The sequence below is a fragment of the Archocentrus centrarchus genome, chromosome 6, assembly GCF_007364275.1.
Source record: "Archocentrus centrarchus isolate MPI-CPG fArcCen1 chromosome 6, fArcCen1, whole genome shotgun sequence".
Taxonomy (NCBI): Eukaryota; Metazoa; Chordata; class Actinopteri; order Cichliformes; family Cichlidae; genus Archocentrus; species Archocentrus centrarchus.
The window spans coordinates 32,617,867-32,642,989 of NC_044351.1; the positions used below are offsets into that span (position 1 = coordinate 32,617,867).

The 25,123-nt window shown below is 42.2% G+C and overlaps 1 protein-coding gene across 2 annotated transcripts; it reads right to left on the minus strand.

The window, feature by feature from the left end:
- Window positions 1-7,006: 7,006 nt before the first annotated feature.
- On the minus strand, window positions 7,007-24,256 carry ca5a (carbonic anhydrase Va). 2 transcript variants are annotated; one of them, XM_030730887.1, is made up of 7 exons: window positions 23,802-24,256; window positions 18,268-18,465; window positions 17,272-17,390; window positions 12,483-12,578; window positions 12,151-12,213; window positions 11,319-11,477; window positions 7,007-10,832 (listed from the first exon to the last, which is right to left on the minus strand). In XM_030730887.1, the coding sequence occupies exons 1-7, from the start codon at window positions 23,941-23,943 to the stop codon at window positions 10,689-10,691; spliced, it is 921 nt and encodes a 306-aa protein (XP_030586747.1). In that variant the 5' UTR covers window positions 23,944-24,256; the 3' UTR covers window positions 7,007-10,688. The 2 variants fall into 2 exon arrangements, with proteins under 2 accessions (XP_030586747.1, XP_030586748.1); XM_030730888.1 differs by lacking the exon at window positions 7,007-10,832 and adding an exon at window positions 10,852-11,192.
- Between the last annotated feature and the right edge of the window lie 867 nt (window positions 24,257-25,123).

The following is a 25,123-nucleotide window of genomic DNA, read 5'->3' on the forward strand; positions in this document are numbered from 1 at the left end:
CAGTTACCCTGAATAACAGCTCCCACAGACCCCCTAGAGACCTGGGAACAAGTGCAGGAGCATCCTACGGTCTTTGCGGGAGGCTGATATTCAGCTAAAAAACCTCTGAGTTGCTTTTTCCCTTGATAGTGATGGGTGAGTTATAATCAACAATATTGTGATCTGTGAACAGGTACGACTCCTTTACTCATTTTGTCTTTAGCTATTTCTTAATTTTATAGTTGATCAGTGAATAATCTTTCTTTAAAACGTCTGGAAAGTTTTCATTGGAAATGGAAAAAATACAAAATGACCGTTGGTCGCTTACGGTCTGGAGCACCGTGTGAGATTGTGATCATGGGGTGAGGATGAGCATGAGAAAGGCGGCGGATCACCCAAAATGCTTTTGTGTGTCCTGAAGATCAGTTCATTCCCACTACTGATAATTCTTTCCCATGTTTTGGTTCATTTGTGGGCACAGAATAAAAATCCTTCCAATGTTTGCATTTATTTGCGTGGTCAGGGTAAAGGTCGGTGTAAAGACAGACAACAGTCCAGCCTTTTTCCCCAAAGTGTTAGAAGTTGTCAAAATATCATTATCACATGAAAAACTGCCTCAACCTGATTTCATGATGCCCGTTTCCTCCTCAGAACGTATTTCCCACAACAAAAAGCACCCATTCTCTGTCAGCAGGTTTCCATCTACATCTGACCTTTTGACTTATTATGAATAGTGTCTCGAAATGAATTTAGAGGTTACTTATTCATGGTGAAATTCTTCACATGGCACAAAGTTGGCTTACAGCGCTGACCACGCATCACAATTATGAAAACAGATTCTGTCCCAGACAGAAATCTCATCGCCCACTTCAAAGGAGTAAAAGGATTTTTTTGTCTGGGAACATAAAGTTGTCCCTTCAAGAGGGAGCACGTCACCGATGGGAAAAGGTTTGGGAAGCAAAGATGTGACAGAGGGCTGCGGGCGGGTGCCTGCTTGGCGGCTGTTTCCTGCTTCTTTTCAAGGGAATCACATGGTGTTCCTGAATTAACATTCAGGAGTTCTATAAAATTAAATCAATGCTTTTAAAAAGTTAGAGTTTAAGTAGTGGCATCCCCCAGGAGCTAGAAGGACATCAAATGCTGAGGTTAACGTGCACATTTTAAACCACCGAGTCTGAAGCGCAGGTCAAAATTGAGTTTGTCTTTGAGCGTGTGCACCGAGCACAAATAATTACCATCTAATTTATAAATGCAGGCTGATTGCCAGCATGTTGCAATCACTCTGCATCAGTCTGCAACTCACCTGTGACACGTCTCTCTGCAACAGGGAACTCGACCCAACAGGTTTCCAGCTGGTTGTATTCCTATACAGCAGCAAAACTGCTGAGCACCTATCTCATTTTGTTAGATTGTAATCATGCAGCAACTACATCACCATTTGTGGAGGAATCCCTGTTTCAGAGCTGGGAGGTTTTGGCTTCACTCTGAATGTAAATAATTAATGTGAATTTTTATGTATGTGGACAGCAACAGTTTTGCAGCAGATTTTTGATTTTCACCAGTTTGGTACAATTAAATGCCATATTATCACAAGCAGACTGCATGTAATTGTCAGCTTGATGCCATTCGATCACAAACTGATAGCAGACCGATGGCAGGAAGGCTGTCGTATCTCTGTTTTGTTGGTGCTTGAGCCACCAGAGTGACTGCGAGTGGTTGCAGACCTGCTGCCTGTCTTCAAATGCAGGTGGTGGTGCATCTGTGATGCGGCACAATTAACAATAGAGGTTACAGCAGGACAGGGGCGGGACATTAACCCAGTGCATCATTAAAATATAACTCCCCAGTTGCAGGAGTCCGGTCTACACTGTTTTCACTTATCTACAAATGCAGCAGTGCATTAGCAGATGCACCAATAAAGAAGACTGCTACCAAAGTAAACAGCAAGTTTTTTTGTTTTGTTTTTTAAATGAGCATCTACATTAGGGGATATACACTGCTCAAAAAAAATTAAAGAAAAACTTTTTAATCAGTTTAGCATCGAGTCAGTGAAACTTCTGGGATATTGATGTGGTCAGGTAAGCAGCAGAGGGTGTTGGTAATCAGTTTCAGCTGCTTTGGTGTTAATGAGATTAACAACAGGTGCACTAGAGGAGCAACAATGAGACAAACTCCCAAATAGGAAAGGTTTTACAGGTGGAGGCCACTGACATTTTTCCTCCTCATCTTTTGTGACTATGTTTTCACAAGTTCTGCATTTGGCTAGGGTCAGTGTCACTGCTGGTAGCATGAGGCCATACCTGGATCCTACAGAGGCTGCACAGGTAGTCCAACTCCTCCAGGATGGCACATCAATATGTGCCAGTGCCAGAAGATTTGCTGTGTCTCCAGCACAGTCTCAAGAGCATGGAGGAGATTCCAGGAGATGGGCAGTTACACTAGGAGAGCTGGACAGGGCCGTAGAAGGTCCTTAACCCATCAGCAGGACCGGTATCTGCTCCTTTGTGCAAGGAGGAACAGAATGAGCACTGCAGAGCTACAACATGACCTCCAGCAGCCACTGGTGTGAACGTCTCAGAGCAAACCATCAGAAACAGACTTGATGAGGGGGGCCTGAGGGCCCAACGTGGGTCCTGTGCTCACTGCCTGGCACTGTGTTTGTTGTTGAACAGTATATTATAGTAACAACTGAAAAATAGCAGGGATGATATTTATGGCACAGACTAAGAAACAAACATCGATCGGTATGATGGATGTTTTATCTGTCTTCTGATTGTTCATTGGGTGTGTGGTTAAAGCAAGACACATGAAACATTTCATTTTTTACCTACATTTTGATGGCAGGTTCATCTTCTTGTTGTCAAAGCATTTTTCTAATCTATTCATCGTTTAACACTTGCAAATGTCTGTGAAGAAACAACAATGGTTTTCAGAGTTTGGCAGGATGTGCATCAATATTTATTTATTTTGACACATTCTCTTTTCACCTTGTGAAATTTAAATTTTGGTACTAAAATAGTTCAAACTATTGTACAGAACATGCAAATAAAAGCCATAAGCTACATTCATGGGTTTAAAAATATGATTGTAGTAAAATTATTTTTTTGACAGAATCACAGCTACTAGATGAGGCTGGTATCAAAATGTAGGTGAAATTAGATCCTTCGTGTGCTGTAACTGAAGTTGGATGCAGCTGTTTGCAAAGCGTTAAAGTGGTTTTCAGCCCAAATTTCCTGTGGTGAGCTGAAGAACTGGAAAGGTTACAAGTGTTGCATGACTTCATTACATTTGCTGAGGTTACTGCACTAAAACAGCTGATTCTGGGAGTATCAGGTAGGAGGCACTGACTATTCATGAAATATCTCTGTTCACTTTTATCAGGCTTCACATCTTCATGCTGCTGAGCTCTTGCAGAGCTGAAACAAAATACCAAAACCCAACAAACCAGTTTAGACCGCACTCAGATCCAAACAAGATCGACGCCCTTTGTCTCAAATATTTGAAACACCAAACAGACACATCAGAGAGGCTGAGGAGCACGCAGGAGGAAGATGAGGAGGAAAAGCAGCTGGCCTGGAGTTCAGAGAGAGAAAGGGGCTCTGGATGCGGGTTCCTGTTTATATCTGCTTCTGTAAGGAAAACTGGAGGGGATTCTGGGTGAAACGATTCCCCTCGAGCAGAGAACAGAAGAACGACAGGAAGAAGAGGCCTTCGACTGCTTCGTTTCGCCCTAAACAGGTCGCTGTGGAGCAAAGTAAACCTGCATTTCTTAGAAGTCGGCCCTCAAGGTTCATTTCAAACTTGGACAGCAAAAGAGGCATTTTTAAAACGTACAATAGATGAATCTTGAACAAATACTACACGTGTGGCGCAGTAAAATATTGTAAAACAACTCATCACCCGTTTAATGTTTCTTCCTGTTTCCTGATTTTGGGCATTTCTTTCATTAGAGGATCCAAAAACGAGCACAAAACCAGATTTTTGGTGAGATTGAACCTGCTTTGTCGTCAGGTCGTCTCAAACTGAGCAGCAGATGCTCTGGTGAAAACTGGCTCTGAGTTTATATATATATGGTGTATAAATGTTCATCATTTATATCACATAAAGAAAATCCTTGCTGTGTGTGCTTTCAAAGTTCTAAAATTAGTCAAGTTCATTCAGAGGTTATGAAATATTTCCACTTCAAAGACACATCCATGCTTACAGTACACACACACATTGTACAGTTCAAAGCAGAGGGGTCTCCAGTCAGTCTGTCCACATTCAAACAATTGTGGGAAGCCCACTTTCAGACTGACTGGTTTGTCCCTGCAGACACAGGCCTCTGCCCCCAGCAGCTAAGCACAATAAACACTTCCAGAGGTTGTCTTTAATCGCCTCCCCTGAAGTTTGACTCAGGTGGAGAAGCTGAGCACACCCACCCATGGTAACAACGTAAACAACCCGCCCTGAGGACCCCAGGCATCTGGGTGGGGGCCAGCAAACATCCCCTCTCTGTATCAGGAGGGCTTCAAAGGCAGACTGAGCCAGTTAGAAGTGGTTTTCACTTGACAAAGGTGCTTCAGACCTGGTTTGGGTTTTTTTTTTTTTTTTGGGGGGGGGGGGTCAAGGAACAGAGGGGGTTGTGTAAATGTATCAAAGACTGCAGCTGTAGATACAAAGCAGAATTTCCAGGAAAGTTGTCAAAATGTGATCTGTGTCGACCATCCAGCCATTCTTTTCCACTTATCCTGTTCAGGGTCGGGGGGGGGGGGGGGGGGGGGGGGGGGGGGGGCAGCTGTCACAGGGCAAAAAGCAGGGTACACCCTGTACAGGTTGCCAGCCTGTCGCAGGGTCAACACAGAGAGACAGACTACCGTTCACACCTATGGGCAATTTAGAGTGACCAATTAACCTAACCTCGGTAACTGCATGTCTTTGGACTGTGGGAGGAAACCGGAGCACCCGGGGAGAACCCACGCAGACACGGGGAGAACATGCAAACTCCACACAGAAAGGCCCGGGGCCGAGGTGCAATCAAAACCAGCAACAGTGCTAACCACCCTGATCCATGTTTAATTGCACTGAATCAAAACAGATTGTTTTTCTCCATTTTTTTAACAAACATACACTCATAGCAGATACACGCAGATGAGACAAAAAAATAATGATTCAGATGAGAGTCAGTATATATTAACCATGTAGAGTCAACACAGCATTAAAAAAAGATATCTAACATTAACACCAGACAATATTGGATTTGATAGTATATCAGGCAATACAATGGTAGTTATTGATTCTGGAGGCTGATATTTCAGTTATTTTGTCATATACATCACAAAACACAGTGGTTACAAGGAGCAATGAAATAAATAAATAAATGACAAAGCAAGTATAATAAATGCAGATGAAGGGTAGAGTATGGTCAGAATTTAAAGTGTAATTATGCGTACTATTAGAATCAATGGTTAGAGAATTCAGAATTTATGAGTTTTAAAATATGGGATTGGATTATATTGGGCGTAAGATAAAGTTTGTATTCTACTGTGTGCAAAATTGCAGGTGTACAGCTTCGTTTTGTAGATTACGCCAGTTCGTTAATTAATTGATCTGCTCTGTCACACCAGTTTTACGCTGGCTGAATGTTCAACATGTGATGAAGAGCTGAAACTTTAAAGCTGTTTAATGAATTTTCATAATGATAATTTGTTTCCTTGAAACAATAAAGGATGTGAATCGGTTACTTTGCTGATCATTTCTATCTGCTGGTTCTCAGTCCATCCTGTATTGTAACGGTTCTTTTTATTGTTAGTCCCTTTTTTTTTTTCTGTATCAGTGTTTTTTCCTCAAAGACAAATCAGCTGTGGCTACAAGCCCTACATGCACCAGTTGCATTTCACAACATGTAACCATGTGTGTGTGTGTTCTTCTTAAATAGATAACTGTGGCGTGAACACAAACTTGCTCATATCAGCACTCAAGCAGAGCCCCACCCGCGTTAAACCAGAAAATAACACCAAGAAAAGATACTGCATCTGAAACGAGAAGCACTCTGAGAGCAAAATCTTCCGCCCATGCAGCTCACTCTCTGGGCAGTACTTACATCTAAGGGGATAATAGTGTATTTTGTATATATTCATTTTCTTTCCTCTTTTTTAAACATATTTTAAGAAGTTTGTAGTGCAGTAAAAACAAGTGCACAGTGCAGGCTTTTGTTGTTTGAACTGCTGAAACCCATTTTTTTATGTGCATGTAGTGCATGCGAAGCATTCATTTCATTGTTTTTTAAGATTTATTTGAATGTTTATTAATAAATATCAAGTAAAAAAAAGGGTTTTGATCACCTGTTTATTTGGTTTTCCAAAAAAAAAAAAAAAACTTATCCAGGAACATTGTATGTATTCAAATTACGACCTGTTAATGTTGATGTACATATCATAATAAAAATAAATTACTCTTGTCTGAAAACCTATTTTAATTTTAAATGTCTCTGTATAGCATTATCATCACTTTGACCTTCAATCTACTGACCTTGAAGGAGAGGTCAGAGGTCATGTGTGACATTTTATATCTTTGTATGGTGCCTTCTATATGTTGACAGTACACCCCACAGCTGGAAGAATCAGTTTCTGTTCTAAGGCTTTCTGGCACTTTTCGACCAAACACTGGTGGATGTAAGCCAAATTTTATCGTTAACATGACCTCACTCTTCTGAGCCGGAGGTGACCAGAGTCTAAATATATGATAAATTATCAGCTACGAGTAGCAAGCTGTACCCACGGTACTTGTGGCTGTTCTCTTATTCCCTGACGGTTGGCTACAGTGGATAGATCCGTATATTTGATTCGGCAGTTTTTATGCCGGATTCTCTTCCTGATACAAACATCCCAGATAAACGTGAACGGTCCTGATGCAGCCTTCCAGTTTATCCGGGCTTGGGGCCAGCATTAGGAGTATACTAACTCATGACCCCGTGAGACTTTGTTTACATCTCCTTAAACTTTCTCAAACTAAAAAAAAAAAAAACACATAGCACAGAAATCCTTATTACATCATATTACACTTTATTGTTTTACAATATTTATTAATGTCAGTTTATTTAAAATCATATTTCCATCGATGCTAGGTGGCTTACAGCATCACCCCGAGTAACAGGAGGGTCTTCCAGCGTGCACTGCTGGACGGCCTAGCAGGTCCCCGCAGGGCAGGAATGTGGGCTACACACACTCAGCAAATAAACAGCTAAAATACGTACTGCACACAGTGTGTAAACTATACACATACACCTGCTAAAACATCACAGGGAGCTACAGAAGAACAGGAAAGTACAACAGGATCTGTAGTACATCTATGATTAGAAAAGCATGTAATGATATGGGGGAAAAATGCAAGGAGAGGAAGACTTTATATGCCTTTAGATGCAATTGATGCAAAAATGTATCATTTTTACCCATCAATGAAAAAAAGCACCGTAAACGGATTTCTAGTGCCCCAAATTTTGATGGAACAATCCATTTAAATAATCCGTTTTCCACTGACTGAACATGTGCATTACAATATGTTAATATTAATAGCACTGTAATTAAAAAAAAGGCTACAACATGAGTAAAAAAAAAGCCATGAAAAACAAAGGCAGATGATGATGAACAATTCAAATACATCTGTACAAGATGAAGGCAGCACTGGGTCCCTTGTCTCCATGTTAGTACAATACATTGAACACAGAAGAAGAAAAAAAACCCAAGAACACAACCTCATCAAATTCCATTTCAACTTCACTTCAGCTTTCTGCGGCCCCTCCAGTGTTTATCCAGCCAGCCTGCAGCCTTCACAACCAGTTAACGTCACCCAGTGCACATCGCATCCTTTCAATGCACATCCACTGAAGCAGTCACTCTGCAGCTTCATGCTCGGCCTCAACCGGGGAGCCGACGGAGGACCCGCTGGGGAGATGGAGCGGTGCGTTTATGCCTCATGTGAGCGTCGCTGCCGGGAGGAGGCCCAGTTTGGACAGTTGCATTGTTACAGAGGGATTATTAAGACAACCGTGACCTCTCGTCTCGCTTCAGCGCAACTGTAGGTCACTGGGGAACAAAACCTTTACACGCAGATGACGCTAAAAGTGGCCAGATATGGTGTAATGTTCGAGCTTCTAATGCAGCATTTGCAGTCCTGAAGTACAACCGATCTCAGAGCCAGACAAGTCTTTGCATGCATGTTTCCTTCTGCCAGAGCCCTCCTTCTAGCTCGTCTTTACCTCAAACTTTCTAACAGTGCTGCACTGTCCGATTCTGCCAGCGTACCGCAGCAGTGGGACATGAGCCAAAGCAGAACTACTGCCAAACCTTTCTTGATGATGCAATGTTGCATTAAGCTCACACCTGATTTCAAAACCCTCAGCCCTGCAGTGAGTCTGTGTAGTTTAGAGCTTTAAAGCTGCTATGCTTTTACTCATATTCTGTCATATTAATGCTACAATAATGAATGCTCATATTCAACATGGCCAGAAACTTACTTCTGGGTCTGGACGATGTCACAGGTGATGGGGCACACAGCTCTCAGAGTGCAGAAGCCCCACCAACCTTCTGGGCAGCCAGTCAGAAGAAAGTTAAGCCCTAAAGCTCTTAAGCAACCTGGCCTGGTACAAGATAAGTATCAATCTGCACCATGAATCACCCAAAGTTGCCCAAGAATTAAAATATGTTGCTGGAAACACCCATAACAGGTCCCCTCTGGATAGAGTACATCAGGTTAAACTCAAATAGTGGAACCTAGATATAGAAAAACAGAAGCATGTTGCAACACTGTAGCCAATATGTTCCCCTGTGGCCAATCCAAACAGCACAGTTTAGAGATTCTGCGTTACATTTCATTGCAAATATAATTGTAACTTTAAACCTGTTCCCCTCTGAAAACAACAAACTGATTTGTTCTATCACTTTAACACAATTAATCCTGTTACAATACAACAAAGTGCACTAGAAGGACCCCCCCACACACACATACACAATGACAGCCTGATTCAGTCAGGAGTGTACGATGAAGCAAGTTTAACCTATCCAGGCTTTTTTGTGTGTTAGCTGGCTCAAAGCATAAAACTCCTGTCAAAGATAGCAGGTATCACAACGGTGATTATAAATTTGTGTTAACCCGGGACGCCTCCTTCAGCTCCTGCGCAGTCACATAAAAAGAGCTGCTTGATGTGTCACTTGACCCTTTTTTTCCAGACAAAATGGATCAATGGAGTGCCAGCCTGCTTTATTTAGAGATCAATAAAAGCAACAGTAATGTTGGCAGTAAGGCCAGAGCCCAATGCTGAAGAAAATCGTTCATTTGAATTCATATGCAAATATATCTTCACGCTAACGTGGCAGCTGCACTTTAGAGCTCTGAAACTTTAAAGCTTTTACACCTGTGCGTTCAGGCCTGACGCCGGCCCACAGCGCAATGAAAGAGACGTGGAGATTTCTGACTGAATATACTTTGACAGACTTGGCAGCTGAATAGGATCAATAATAAGAATATTTATTTTTGTACAACCAACTGAATGCAAGTAAATTCCTGTGACTATGTGGAGCATTTTGCGGCAGACCAGGAGTTCACCGTAAGTTGCAACAGTGACTTAAAGAGCGCTACCTCTCTGAAAACTGACTTCTTGCTTCATAGTACACCTGTCTGAAAGACAAACGAGGTGAGGATCACAGCCTCCACCATTTCTGTGAGTGACCACCAACCACTGTACAATGTGAGAGGTGGGGGTGATGCTCAAAAGAGCAGTGAGTCATAGAGAGAACGTTAAAAGGCACTGTGGTTATGGTGTCCAAGAACAATGTAAGACAGAGTAATGGAAGAGAACTGGGTGCACCAGGCTTGGGACCAGTGCGTGCACCCTGGGTCGATCAGGGTGCACGCATGTGCTTTAGTAACCAGGCATGATTGTGCGTATCAGCAACACAAGTTCTATGTAGAAGAACGAAGGCTTAGAGAGAGTTTTCAAGCTCTCTTGAAATTATAAGATCTCTGAATCAAACACAGGTTTCTAGATGTCAGATGTTCTGTATATAGTATAATCTCTTTGTAACAGCTGAAGACAGCAACCGTTTTAAAGTGTGTAGATGGCAAAAAATAAAGAAATGAACAACAGTAAATCCAACAAATGATGCACAAGAATTTTTAAAAAGTGACATTGTGGTACAAACGGTAAAACACTGATGTTTTACCGTTTTACTGGGGAGGCCCATTCCCCTGACAGTTCGGTAAAATCTCCTGGGCATTGTGTTGTAAACGTACCACAGCTCCAGGCTCCTTATATGGATAAAAACATCACAGCGAGGAGATCTGAGCACTCTCTGCTGTAGTTACGACTGTGGACAGCACACACTGCTGTGGAGTTATTACCTGCAGCTCAGTGTGACTCTCCACACTGAGCTGCAGTAACTGGGGGGAACTGTAACTATATGATAAATACCATTCAGCAAGCATCCCTTATTGGTTAATGGTCTGAAAATGTCAAACCAAAAATCTGAAAGAAAATAAAAACTTTCTGCTAATCAGAAACAGTCTGCCTGCATACTTCCAAACCTGCTTCCAGCATCAGATGCTGATGAGCAGCAACACATTCTGATGGACTGAAGAGAAAAAAAAAAAAAAACAGTGGTCACTGTGTGCGTTACTCTAAGAGAAGACGAAAGGATCCAGCAGCGTCAGTGGTGGCGCTTGTCGCTTTCAGCTTATGGCGCCTCCTGCAGGAAGGGTGTGAAGGAGGAGCGGACGGCGCGCCCCCGGAGAGGCTGCTGCACACGGAAGTTGTTCACCATGCTCTTCTGCGCATCTTCCTCGGCTGAGGTGAACAGAAGGCTCCGGAAGACAGCCAGCTGAAGGGGCGAGAGAGTCAGAGACAGAGACAGAAACTTGTTGAAAGCTGCCTTGAAAGACAAACTGGTGCTGAAACACAAAAACACATCTTCAGAGGTTGGTGTGCAACTGAACTTAAGTTGCACCAATGATTTTTGTCCTCTATGGGGCAGCATTAACTCTCATAGTATTCACAGTATATTTGGAATTGTGTTTCTCCTTAAGATTTAAAGAAGTCCAGTCGCTTTTTTCAAGCTCCAGAGACTACCATGTTTCTCTACAGTGTTCATTTACTTTTCTGTACTTATTTGTGTGACGTCTGGTTCTCGGCTGGATGATGTTTGATGTGAGGTTTAACAGAGGAGGACGGCTCAGAAACACTAAAAAAAAACATATACATGAAAATGTTCCTTTTTCATGTATTGAATATGAAAAACCTGATTAGTGCAGCTTTAATGACATTTTTTACTTTTTATTGATATAACTGTTAAAAACACTGTACTTACCTGGTCATGGCTGACTTCTATGTGCTGTTTCATAATGATCCAGGTGACGGACTCTGTCAGAGGAGGTGTGGTCAGAGAGCCGTGGTACGTCCAGTAGTCTTCAGTGTTGGAGGGTAACAGACAGCCAGGGTCGAACCGGGTAAACTCTACCACACTGCCCTGCAGAAGTCCAATGAAACAATATTCAGCTAAAGGGGACCAATTATCTTAATTTCTGGCTCCACGGTTTCATTTTTGGACTCTACTGGAGTAGCTTTGCATGATTGACAGTTCAGAATAATCACTGAATATAGTTGGCCTTGTGCTCACACCACCAGCAGCTTGAACTGTTAACACCAGTTCCCGTGAATCCATGGACTCTTCTCAGTATCTAACACGACAACCAAAAATTCATAATTAAAGCTGTGTGGGTGTGACGAGCGTGTGCCCAGTGCAGCCTCAGTTTCCTGTTCTTAGTTGGCAGAGTGCAATCTGATGCAATCTTCTGCTGCTCTTACTGCTGCTTGTTTTTTATTTTCTGCACCGTTCTCTGAACTACATTGTTGCAACACTAGAAACACTTCTACATGCCACCTTCATTTAAGTACTGGCTGAAGTGTAATTTGCCTCATCTTCACGGCTCTGGAGACGCAGTGAACACACAGCTATGGATTTAGTCTGACTTCAGCTCTTCTGACTGCTTGGTGAAAAAGGCTTTGACACTTGCGGTATGAATGAAGCCTGAATCACTAGAGGGCACCACCTTCCTATAAACTGGCAACTTTAGAACTGACAGAAATATTTTGTCACAAGAGCAGAGAAAAACAATCGATCACATGTGTGTGTGACTAACCTTGTGTCTGATTGCAGGCAGAGCATCTACCAGTTTCTGCAGCCCCTCGTGTCTCTTTCCTACCTACGCAAAGATTACACGTTAGTCTGGATCACAGTGCAAATCAGCTGGAGGGCCAATGAAATTACACAGCACTCTCTCACATTAACAGGCATCAACCTGCTGCAAGCAGGTAATGTAAAATAAAGGTAGACTAACAGGTGATTTTGAGTAATTATTTCAAGGAATTAAGAGTGTGTGTGTGTGTGTGTGTGTGTGTGTGTGTGTGTGTGTGTGTGTGTGTGTGTGTGTGTGTGTGTGTGTGTGTGTGTGTGTGTGTGTGTGTGTTGTACCTTTAGAAAAACTCCAATGACAGCCAGCCCGTTATCCTCCATCACTGCCTCCTCAAACAGACTGTACTTATCAGAGTTCCAGTGGACCAAGTGGAGCTAAAGAGGCACAGCAAACAAAGACATCATGAGTTTGTCTGCATGTTATTAAAAATGTAACAGCTATAATCTTTCCATCTGTTTTCTGAATGAAAAGATTTTTACAATTTTTAGAATGGTTTTGCTAACTAAAATATGTTGAAATAAAAAAGATGCTACTATGCTATGAATCATAACTGTAACCTGATCCTCTGCGCACACACACACACACACGCACACACACACACACACGCAAAGACTGCTGAGTGATGAGAACCATGACACAGATATATTCCCAACACCACTAACTAGAGCCTGGTGGAGGCCATGCACACACACACACACACACACACACACACACACACACACACACACACACACACACACACACACACACACACACACACACACACACACAGGAACTTCTTGTTACATAAGTGTGCTTGAAGGTAATGGAACAACATGAAAATAGATGCAGGACATCTGTGCCAGTCTGTAAACCCGGCTGCTGAGAGACAAACACACCCTTTATGTTTGCTGCACGCCTCGAACATGATATGCAATATAATACAGACAGGAACCTCCAAAACCAGTTCTGTACAACACTTTAACATTTCAAGAACAAACAATTCCAGCAGGAACACGAGGGCATGTAGAAGGACCACAACTTAAGTTAATATTTGTTCTAACAGCACTGTGGTTGTTCCCTTCCTTCTTTCTCTTTCTGACATTAAACATGTTAGTGACTCAGACTGAAGGCGGCACATATGAGATTACATTAATAAGAATACCTACATGATTAATCTCCATGTGGCCACTTTAAGCTACGAGCGGGGGTGGGCTCAGCCCATCCAAACGGGGGCATCGCCCACTCGATAAAAAAAGTTATGAATATTTTTTTCTACTACTGTGTTAAATGTGCTCTGTAGGCGTGTCGGCTCCTTTTTCGACTTAGTATTTTTAATTTAATCAGCAAGAAAACAATAATCATCAGCTCAATATGAGGACTCAGGATATTCCTGGAAGTAGGTTGCGGAATGTACAAAGTGGAAAAACTCGTGGGACAAATATGGGAAAAAAGTAACCAGAGCAAAGCGTGGGGCCCCGGGAGGATAAAAATCCCACAATTTTATTTGTTTCCATTGTCGCCGCCTGCCCATAAAAAACTGGGACATGACCAGAAGGTAATTAACACCATTCAAAAGCATAAATGCTGCTAACGTCAGCCACCTGTATAGGTTACATTGTAGCCTCTATAAAGATTCACCGCGTAAGTCTGAATGCACTGGCGACCCTCATAACGGGTGTTAGAGGTCCAGCAGAGAAGACTGCCGTAATTTTCAGGTGTGCAGACATCAATTAACTCAAAACACGATAATAAAAACACAGTAACAATAAAAACCTGCTAAAGTTTAATGTAACATTTTTTACTTTGCTCAGGAAAAAAACCCTGTTATTTCTGTTAAACACAGAGGAGACTGTTGCATCTTATTGGCTGCAGGTCACTGCAAGAGGGGTTTCTACTGTGAGTGCATTAACATGTGGGTCATGGAGTTCATTCCTGTGTAGCAGCCTAACAACATAAAAATAAGCTCCACATCTACTAAGCACTTCACTCTGAAAAGAAGTAGAGGTAAACTGAAGTCACTGCACTTTGTTTCAGCAGATATCAATTTTACCCTTTGATTATTTTAATCTTGGCTTCACTACAACTTCTTTAAGGGCATGAATTATAGTTTTAAGTATTAACATTCACAAATAAACTGGGTGAGCTTTTGTTCTGTGTGCATTAAGCCGGCTACAGCGAGAACGTTTGGATTCCTGCACCGGCTCCAGGCTTCATTTTACAGCTAACACACATGAACTGGGAAAAGATCTCTTCTATATCGGTATCTCAGAGATGTCAGCGTCTCTGAGATGGCTCTATTTGGGATTTCAGGGATTCGAACCAGAAACCTTCAGGTTACTGGAGAGCTGCTCTAACTGCCAGTTCTGGTCTTGCTGTTGCCCACCCCAACACGGCAGACTACAATAAGGTCTGATCTCCTTTGTGAATGAACAGCTGTTTCTGTTTTTATATGAACTGATTAATATATTATTAATAATAAAGCACTTTTTTCTATCTATAAGCTTGTGTAATCATATTCTCCAAAAAGTTGGGACACTTTGTAAAAATGTAAATAAAATCGGAGCGCAGTGATTTGCAAATCTCATAAACACATATTTTATTCACAACACACCTGAAAAAATTAATATATTTAAAAAAAAAAAAAAGGTTATTTTGAATTTGATGGCAGCGACACATCACAAAAAAAGTTGGGACAGGACCGTGTTTCCCACTGTGTAGCATCCCCCTCTTCTTTTAACTCGTCTCCTCAGTTCCCAGATGTTTGCCAGATGTTTTCACCTGGTTAAAGGTCGGGACTGCAGGTAGGCCAATTCAGCCCCTGGACTTTTCTACTACGACAACGTGGTGCTGTAACAGATGCAGAAACAGACGTCTGGATGGGAAGATGTTGCTCTAAAGCCTGTATCTCCCTTTCAGCATTGATGGTGTTTTTCCAGATGTGCAAGCTGCCACTTCCACAGGGACTGATGCACCACCATCAGAGATGCAGGTTTTCATCTGAGCGCTGATAAAAAGCCGGATCAGCCTCCTCCTCTTTACTCTGCGGTATCTGTGTTCTCAAAAAAAACATTTCAGATTTGGATTCGTCTGACTACAGAACAGGTTTTCCCACTTTGCTTCAGTCCATTAAGCTTTGGTGGCATTTCGGGATCATGTTCGCATATGGCTTTTTATTTGCATTATGGAGCTTTAACTTGCATTTGTGGATGGCACGGTGAACTCTGTTCCCACATTGATTTCTGGAAGCGTTCCGGAGTCCATGCAGTGATTTCCGTAGCAGAATCACACCTGTTTTTAATGCAGTGCTGCCAAAGAGCCTGAAGATCATGGGTATAAGGATTTTCACAAGAGAGACGATATTTTGTACTGCAGATGATGACTTTACACTGGGGAACATTATTCTGAAATTCTTCCACAATTTGTAGATGCATTTTTTTCCAGACTGGTGAACCTCTGCTCAAGTTTACAAACTCTGCATCTCTAAGATGCTCTTTTTTTATTTTTTATATCCAATCATGTTACTGACCTGTTGCTAAATTAACCTAATTAGCTGCAAAATGTTCCTCCAGCTCATTTTAGCATCACTGACCTTTTCAGCCTTTTGCTGTCCCGTCCCACAGCTCTTTTTGGTAGACATTAATGTTAACCACAGGTTTGTTTTGTTTTTTTTAAAGACCTGCATTCGTCCGACATGATCCTTAATTTTGATTAATGAGCAACTTGTTACACATCAACAAACTGTACATGCTGGCATCAGTGCAGCCGTGGATGCAGTGAGGGGTTACATAAAGATGTGATCATGTAGAAAGTAATTGCAGAGGGTGTGAATTAAGCTCCCCTCTCTCACACAATTACCTGCTTCCTAAGTAATACCTATGTGAGTTTCCAGTCAGCAGCTCAGTTACACAATAACATACACAGTGTGCAGTGTTTCTGCACTTTGCATGCTACATTAATCCAGCAGCTGCAAGCTCAGGGCTTTTTAAGCATGAACAGAGCGTGTGAATGAGAGAACATCGCTGTTACAGGTATGAACAGGCTCATGTACTCGGTGGCGTTTGTGTCTCAGGTGATGCTAATTTAGTGACTACACTGATGCAAGACAAAAAAAAAGAAGCCAATCAAACACAATGGGCGACTTATCAAAAAGTCTTAGCTGCACTGATGCTGAGGCGCATTCATGCTCTCAGTCAGTGTCGACTGATAGATGTGGTTACAAAGTCAACACACTTTTAATTAGAGAGAACTGCAGCCTGAAGTTTGAAGGTAAAGAAGTGGAATATTCTGCGGTGGCTGAGTTAGTTCCTGAGAACAGCTACAGTGACAGACAAACATAACAGCACAAAGGAGGAAACCCGATCTTTGGTGACATCCATGGATTGCCTGCAAAGGATTCTAATCAAAGACTTAAAATTAAGCGACTTCTCTATTAATGTGTTCATTTGGCCCTGTGACATTTAAGCCACTGAAAATAGGGAACTGTGTATAAAAATCTGTAATTTTCCAGCTGTCTGTTAAACCTGCAAGTCTACATTTAACCCCGTCTTTGCTACAGAACAGTAACTTCTATACATTCAGTATAAATAACAATTTCCACGACAGTAACCAAGAGAGCTGCAGTGCACGTACATTTTCTAGATGTGCAAAAAGATTTGCGTTGCAGATTATTAGCACTGACTCTCATGCAGCTTAACTGCACTTTTCTGATTCACGTCGCTGATGTCATCGAGAGCAGGGTCTCTGTGTTTATGTGGTACACAGCAGCCCTCGCACACAGGTTCAGAGACGGAAAATGCACGAACACTTTAAACTAACTGCAAACAAAGTTACTGAGTTAAAATGTTGTTGTTAAAATGTTAAAATTGTGTCTTTTGGTGAGCTGAGCAACTCTTGTGTGTGTATGCTGGTTTGAATTAATATACAAATGTTACTAGTTCCTACTATCCAACAATGGAAATTACTGCAAGTAAGAAGGGGATTTAAATAAATCCATGCTAAAAGTGATGGCTGTGCAGATTTACGTGACCCTGGTTTATGTTTTCCACGTGCCCGTGTTAGTGTACGCAGGTGGCAACACTGAGGTACCTCAGCGGGGAACAGCCTCTTGTCCACAGTGTGCTCAGAGCCCCAGCCGTTGGTCTCACCCCAGTGGAAGTGGAACTGGCAAAGCCTAAATTTGTCTTGCAGGGGGCCCCCTTGTAGCGCTGCACCAGAAAAATCAAAGATCAGTGAATAATAATTTCATTTTTTTTTTTTTTACAGATTTTAGATGTTTGATGAATAAAACACAGGTCCTCCAGAGGAAGCAGCTCATGTGTCAGGAAAGTTTTTTTTTCCTCCTTCAAAAGGTTGGAAATAATCAGACAAAGTTCAGGAACAGGTTGTTCAGGGAGTACCACTGACCTAAAACCATCCAGGAAACATTACAGGGAGAGAGGCTATGAAGTAATGATGTTTTATTGCCCCCGCAGTATCTGAACACTGATAGGATCCCTCTTTATCTATACACCGCAGCATAAATGTTTCTGCGCGTCAAAAATAAATAAAGGCTGAAGCTAATAAAATCCCACTTTATAAAACTGTTACTGTTCTCCTTAAAGCTTTTAATACAAAGCCTGGGAGCATGTGACACCCTTTAAAGTGTGGGCGTTTCTTTTGTTTGGTTTTTTCTTGGCTGCTTTGAACATTTATAATTTCACTAAAATTTTAAGATTTATATTTAGCGTCTCAGTGGTTTGGAAAGTCGGTGTTTTGGCGCGGCCCAGTAATTACACTAAAGCGACACTTTAAAGACAGACTGTGCTGCAGTCGTAGAGGTCAGCAGAAACATGTCGAGTCACATGACAATCCACGCAGCACTTTTAGATGTAGGATTGCTCACTGGATTTTCCTACATACAGAGAGCTCTTAAAGGGGCAGCGCAGGAGAAGATAATCCTCTTGTGTGGACCAAAACATGCATTCCTACAGCTGAGATTTGCCTGTTCCCATCTGAGTAGCAATAACACATGGTACAAACTATAATCTTACTTTCTGCATTTCTATGGTGTAATTATCTGACAAAAATGAAAGGAGTACTTACTGGACTTGTCTGTAGTGTCGTCATACTCGACCAGAAAGGAGTAACCGTTGTTCCAGATTTGCTGGCAGGTCTGTGGGTCGTATTTGGTAACCAGAGGCTTCAGCTCCGAATCGAAGATGCTCTTTCGTACGACAATATCAATCGGAGACTGACGATCCCCTCCTGGTACCGCAAGGGGTCCCTGCCACATGGGATGCACTGGAGAAGAGATTTAAGAGGAGGAGAAGATGAAGAAGAAGCAGTGGCAGGAACTCAAAGAAAAGTTGGTGAGATTTAAGTTGTTTTTTTTTATAGCCAGAGTTAAAATAACAGTTCTCGACTTTGTGTCAAAATTTAAGGGACAGGAAAAAGTGACCAACGAAAAAAAAAGACCAAATCTGAAACTTACTTTTGAAGTTGTACTCTGCTGCTTCCTGCATTTTTATAAAATCCATTTTTTTATATTAAAAATGCTTCACAAAAGATGGTTCAAAGAGTGATAGTATTAGAAAGCCGAGCACAATCCTTCCTCCTCGAACCCTTAAAAGGAACTGAATGAAAGAGGAGCAAGTGAGCAATCATACTTCCTTTTAGTCCCCTTACTTCTTTTTTTTTTCCTAAAGGAAATTACTAAATAAGAGGGAAGTGGGCTGGCTGTACAGAAAGTGACACGGGGAATGTCTTGGCACGCCCCCAGCTCCCCTCCACAGCGGGAGAACCCGACCGGGACCTCTGGCCAGTCAGACTGCACGCTCGGTCCAACGTCTGTCAACAGAGCTGATGTCTAATTACCCAAAGCTCTGCTCACTTTGTCTGGCTCCCTCATTCTGCTTTATGCCTTCTCCCTTGAAATCCATCCAAAACCATTAAAAAAAAACAAAAAACTTTCTACTTAAAGAAAAGAAAAACACACAGTTTAAAAGATGGCTTCCCTCTCTATCTGAACCCAGCTCAACAAGAAAAAGAAAATGTGCAGTTGTCACAGGGCACAAAGGCAGCTCAGTCTATTGTTTTCCTCATCATTCATCCAGCACGGAGCTTAAGGTTTCCACTGAGAGCTGAGCAAGTCCGACTGGGACGTGACCTTCAGCTTCATCGGATTTCAGCAGCTCCTCCCAGGGGACTTGGCCGCCTGACTCTGTTATTTCAATAACAGATAATAACCGCTCGCAAAGCCATTGACGCTCATGCACTGTAATCGTCAGCTGTAACGTTATTCGATGCTCCTGAAACTGCCTCAAGATGATCAGATGTCTAGAATTAGTAAAAGAGGTTCATGTCACCAACAGCCTGAAATTCCTGAACCTCACACTCGAGTCTCTGTTGGTCTAATGTCCTGCTTTTTGTACCACAATTCACTTTTATCGCTTTAAAATCAGGGTGGAGGTACCAAGCAATCATTCAGGTTTTCCTGCTATGCTGACAAAGCACTTCATTTCCTGTAGACGCATCATAATAAAAGCCTCTGACTGTGTCCTGGATGTGAAGCAGCACTGAGACTTGAACCTTTTCAAAGACTTTCAAAACAGTCTTGAGTAACCAGCCTAACACCGTGCTCTGGGCCAATTAGTTTGGTGCAACACGCAGGGGGACCATCACAGCTGAGCCCCCGTCACGCCCGCCATCAAACAGAACTGTTAATTAGCAAACCCTCACTGATAGAAATGAGATAGTAAAGATAATAGAAACTACACAAAATAACCAAATGTGATAATTCATTACATAAATTATAAATTGCGCTCCTCACTGACTGATGGAAGAACCAGTTTCAACAAAAACAGTAAGAAAATACTGAGTATACAGAGAAAACGATATCTCCAAACCTCTGCAGAGAAAACTTTCTGCACAAGGTTCCCTTAGAGCGAGAGCCTCAAAGGAGCTCTGAGCTGAGGCTTTCAGGTGTGCCATCTCTTTAGGTTTAGGTTAACATTAATGTCTACCAAACCAACTGAACCCACCGAGGAGGAATTTTTACCTGACAGGCTCAACTGAGAGAACAGAGAGCACCATTGTCCTGAAGCTGGCATGCTGCAAATGTATCAGTATGCTTCCCTGCTACTCTGAGTCTCTTTTTAAGAGTCTACAAAGAATGAATGCGTCTTTGCACAGAAAAGTGGACAGATGTCAAAGAGGAGGCCGATGTGCTGGCACAAAAACAAATAAAAATCCAGCTGAAAATCCAGCTTCAAAAACAAGCCAAAGAAATGCTTTGGACAGACACAGACGGACACAACAGGCTAGTTAAAGTTAAATATAAACTTTGTTTATTGTCATGGTTGAACTTAAAAGCTCTGCTGGAACAGAAGTTTCCCTGAGCAGCAGCTCCTCGTTTAAGTCTGACCAACTACTTTATTTTTCTCCCAATAAGGAACAGGCTGGCTTTTTTTATTTTACGACCAACAGACGAATAACCACGGCTTTCTTTTTCTTTTCTTCTTCTTAAATTAAAATTCTTATTTATCATTGCTGTAAGTCATTTTTTACATTCTCCAATTTAAAAAAAAGTGTAGCATGCACACAGGATTAACCTGGGACTTTATCCTTTTAATTTTGCCTAACCTCAAACGCAGTGGCTAAACAGACAAACATAAATGGCTACTCACAATGGATTTTTTAAATTTATTTTTTAACCATTTTGAAGCTATTAGGTTGTTACATGCTTTATTTAAATGTGTCTGTCAGATCTGTCCCTCAGATTAATTGACTACTTTGAAGCAGATATGAGAAAATTAAACTCTTGTCCAGCTGTAAGCTAACTAGACCAGATATGCCAGTGTTTTCTCACCACACTTTAAAGGAGCGGCCCTGTGACAGGCTGGCGACCTGTTCAGGGTGTACCCTGCCTCTCGCCCTATGACAGCTGGGATAGGCTCCAGCCCCCCCCCGCGACCCTGACCAGGATAAGCGGAAGTGAATGGATGGATGGATGGACTTTAAAGGAGCTTTCTGGTGAGTGATAGGTCCTTAGAGGCCATCTGTGTCTTCATGACAAGCCTTAAAAATGCATTTAAAATCCTTCGGTTATTAATGTATTATCAGCTTATCTCTTCCTCAGAGATCATCATCTTACGGCGGCTGTAGGTCGCCATTTTTTTTTCCTGAAGAGCTAATTACAGAGCAGGCTCTTTCTCAGGCTGTGTGGATAAACTTGACAATTATGTTCTAAACTGTCACATTTATTTGTGATTACAGCCTCTTTTAGTTGATGACAAACTTTACAAACATCTCCACAGGGATATTGGCCCACTCCTCTTTGCCGGACTTCTCCAGGCGCTCCTCACCATGACCTTGGTCTTTAGTGCTCTCCACAGACTCTTGAAGGGTCAGTGTTGGCTCGACCAACATTCACTTTGTTGTTCACAAACCACTTCCTGCCTGATGCATGTTTGGGATCATTATCTTGTTGGAAGTTCTGTTGCTGCCCAAGATCAAGCTTTTCAGTAGACTGCATGATTTGTTTGTCGAGAATCTTGACATACTGGTCATGTTTCATGATTTCATTAACTTTTACAAGGTTTCTGGGTCCATTTGCTGAAAAACAATCCCAAAGCACTGGATTCCTGCCTCCATATTTGACCTCTGGGGTCATGTTTTTTTGGATCGTGTGATGTTTGCTGCAGTGTTGATCTTAAAATCTGTGTTCTGGAGTGGCTCAGATTCTGTAGAATACTCTTGACTGTGATGCATGGATTGGCCTCCTGAAATCCTAATCTTGGGAGCTTGGATGTCACCTTGGGCTTTTTACCCCATCCCTTCACAGTGGAATACCTTGTACAGGAACCTGGAATCACCTGGATATGACTTTGCAGCTCATCCATGTGAACATTCAGACTATGTGACCCGGGTCCCCATAGATGCTCTACTGCTGACCACGAATTGCCAGTGCTTTACCAACTCCTCACAATTTATAGCCCCCACGAATGTTCTAGAAGGAAACATAGTTTGGACATGTTGTGTACCATTACAGAGACTTCTGTCTGCCTGCCTTTTAAAATACCTGCACTGTGAAAAACTGCATTAATACCAAGGCAGGTATTTATAGTATTTGTATCGTTATGCTAATGATGTTATACTAATGATGGAGTATGACTATTATGGGCATAATTATATATCAGTTATCAATCTTTCATAGATGTATCCATATTGTCATTCATGTCCAACATGTGCTGATATGTCTACCAATGATAAACTGCATAGAAGGGCTTGGTTTGTCACAGTACTACTTCTTCCTCCTCAACACAGTGTGTGGTTTGCTGCCTGGGGCACTTTTATAACAGTTCATGTCGTCTTTTCAGGAGAGTTCCTCGTTTCTTTGTGGATCGTAACGCTAATTAAACCTTACCCATAGAAACCTCTGTGGATTGTGAGTTTGCATGGCATTTATCGCCTCCTGTGGTCAGTTGACGACTGCCAGGGGATGCATGTTGATGACTTGGGAGTTAGTCCTACTATTGAGCTGGCTCCTCAGCATCTGTCTTATCCTCTAGAGGCTGTTTTCTGTGGCTGACCTCCTTAAATACATCCTCAGCATGGTTCCCAATGCGTTGTAAGATACCCAGGTTAAGCCTAAGCCTGCCATCCTGGTGTCTGGTAATTTCACCTTCTTTTTGCCACTATGTGACCACATATTGTCAACCTCTTAAAATTTTTATGGAGTTATTACTCATTCTTAAATCATACCTGCTTACTACTCATGTTTTAATAATAGTTACTTAGTTACTACCAGATTGAGCTAGCACATAAAGCTAAATTCTCCTTTATAAAATTTACTCCATGCATAGCATCTATAACCCGTTCATATTGGAAAGCTCTACTCCACACATATTTTTTGCAAGTTGACTCTTGTCCTTGTTTGGAGACAGCGAACAAGGGAACACTGATGTTACCAGGGCATGGTGAGGAAATTATTAGGCCTCCGCAGACAAGCCTGGCGACATGAAAACAAAGAGAAATGACTCACAACTCTCACAGTTGTGTAACACGCAAAAGGTGCAAACAAATGCTGTCAAAGTTGCACGTGACACATTTGCCAGGGCCATGGGTGGAGCACGTGATATTTTTAAGACTTTTATGAGACCTCAACAGGGATATGCACAGTGGAAATGAGATGAAAGCTCTAACAGGCACAAAATAATCAACAGCGTTTATAGCGAAATTCCTTTCATAAGTAACGAAGTGCATGAAGGTATGTAGGTCAAAGGGCTTCAGAGGGCCCCTGTGTGGGGCACACCGATCAGAGAGATCAATAGGTGTTTGGAAAACCTGGAGTCTGAACACTGCCGAGTCACCAGAGAGGCGACTGATCGAAATCCAGGGACGGTCAGAGTCCGGCTCGAGCTTTACACTGACCCCTCTCTGCACGCGATTGTCAGATGAATAACAAAAGCGACCCACAACCGGTGCTGTGTGAGCCACAATGAATGAAACAAGCCGCCCACTGCCGCGCTGACACACACTCACTGACACTGTGAGGGGTGCATACATGATCACTGTGTGACGACGAGCAGCTCCCCAGCTAACATTACCGCACATGCTTTATAAATACAGGTACTCACTCTGAGACAGCACATATTTGCTTGAGCACGCAGTCAGGTTACATCTTCTGACAGGCGTTATCCGGTGACTCTTGGCTTGCCTGACGAGCTGTCGGTGAAGATGCGAAACCAGAGGTCTAACCAGGGCCGAGAGAGTCACCATTTTAACCGAGTTGGTGTTACCAGCTTCACTTCAAAGGGTTATGAAACGACCAGTATGGCGATTAAACTCTGCAAAAGTTAGCTAGCCTGCTCAAAACAATGTGTCGGCTGGCTGCTCGCTCCGCTCCGTCTGCGCCCTCCTACCGTTTGTCGGGGAAACAACACACATTCAGTGTGACCTCAGAAAGCAAACAACACGCTGTTACGCTTGCAGTGTTGCAATAACGCCAGGACAACACGGCTAAACGCACTTGCTGTCGCCGCAGACCCTCGATAACCGATTACAGGGTCGTTGTTTGCGCCGGAGGGGTGGGAGGGAGGAGGTGGTGCAGAGTGGACCAATCAGCGGCCGTCCTCTGATGGGCGTTAACGAGCACGATGACGTCGAGAGGAAATAACATTGAATCAAGCGGCCGATGTTTTGTATGTGAAGACATGTGAGAGGTTTATGTTGAATAATATTACTTATAGCTTTGAAAATCTATTCTTTTAGTTTCTTAAGATCCAGGACTTGAAAAGTGATACTTTTAATCAACCTCGTGATACATGAAAGTTTTATATCCACAAAACAACTATATACTATTTAATATATTTATTCTCATTTTCTGTTGGGAAACAGTGACGTTTGATCTAATCATACTACATTTTCTTAAGCTTGTTTATAGTAAAGTCTAGTCTCAGTTTTGCATCACAGGGGCTTGTGTCAGGTGCATCACATTTTCTAAAACATTATGAATAAGTGAAAAGTGTTCCAGTCTCTTTTTGTGTATTAGAACACCTGAAATAATACATTTCCAAGTCTTGAACCATAAAATAACCATGCGAAATGCTCTCACGATGATGGCTGTGAATCAAAACGTGCTCACACAAAAAATGACAACACCAGCACGAACTGCTGCTCCCTAACTCACAGGGGATCACCTGGGCAGGTAGCTCCACGTTTGCAGCTCTTCCTGACACAACCCCATAAGGGTTTATGTCTCTACCCAGGGTTATTAGGCAAATGTGTAACCCATTAACCTACAGAGTCAGAATACACCACTACCTTCACAGTAGATGGTCTCACAGATGAGTGCTATTCTACATAATTTCCTGGCACACCCCACAATCTGAATGATAGCAGAAATATAGTGCTTTTTGTATTTTCTTTCATCAAAACTTTTACCAGATATCTGTTGCTC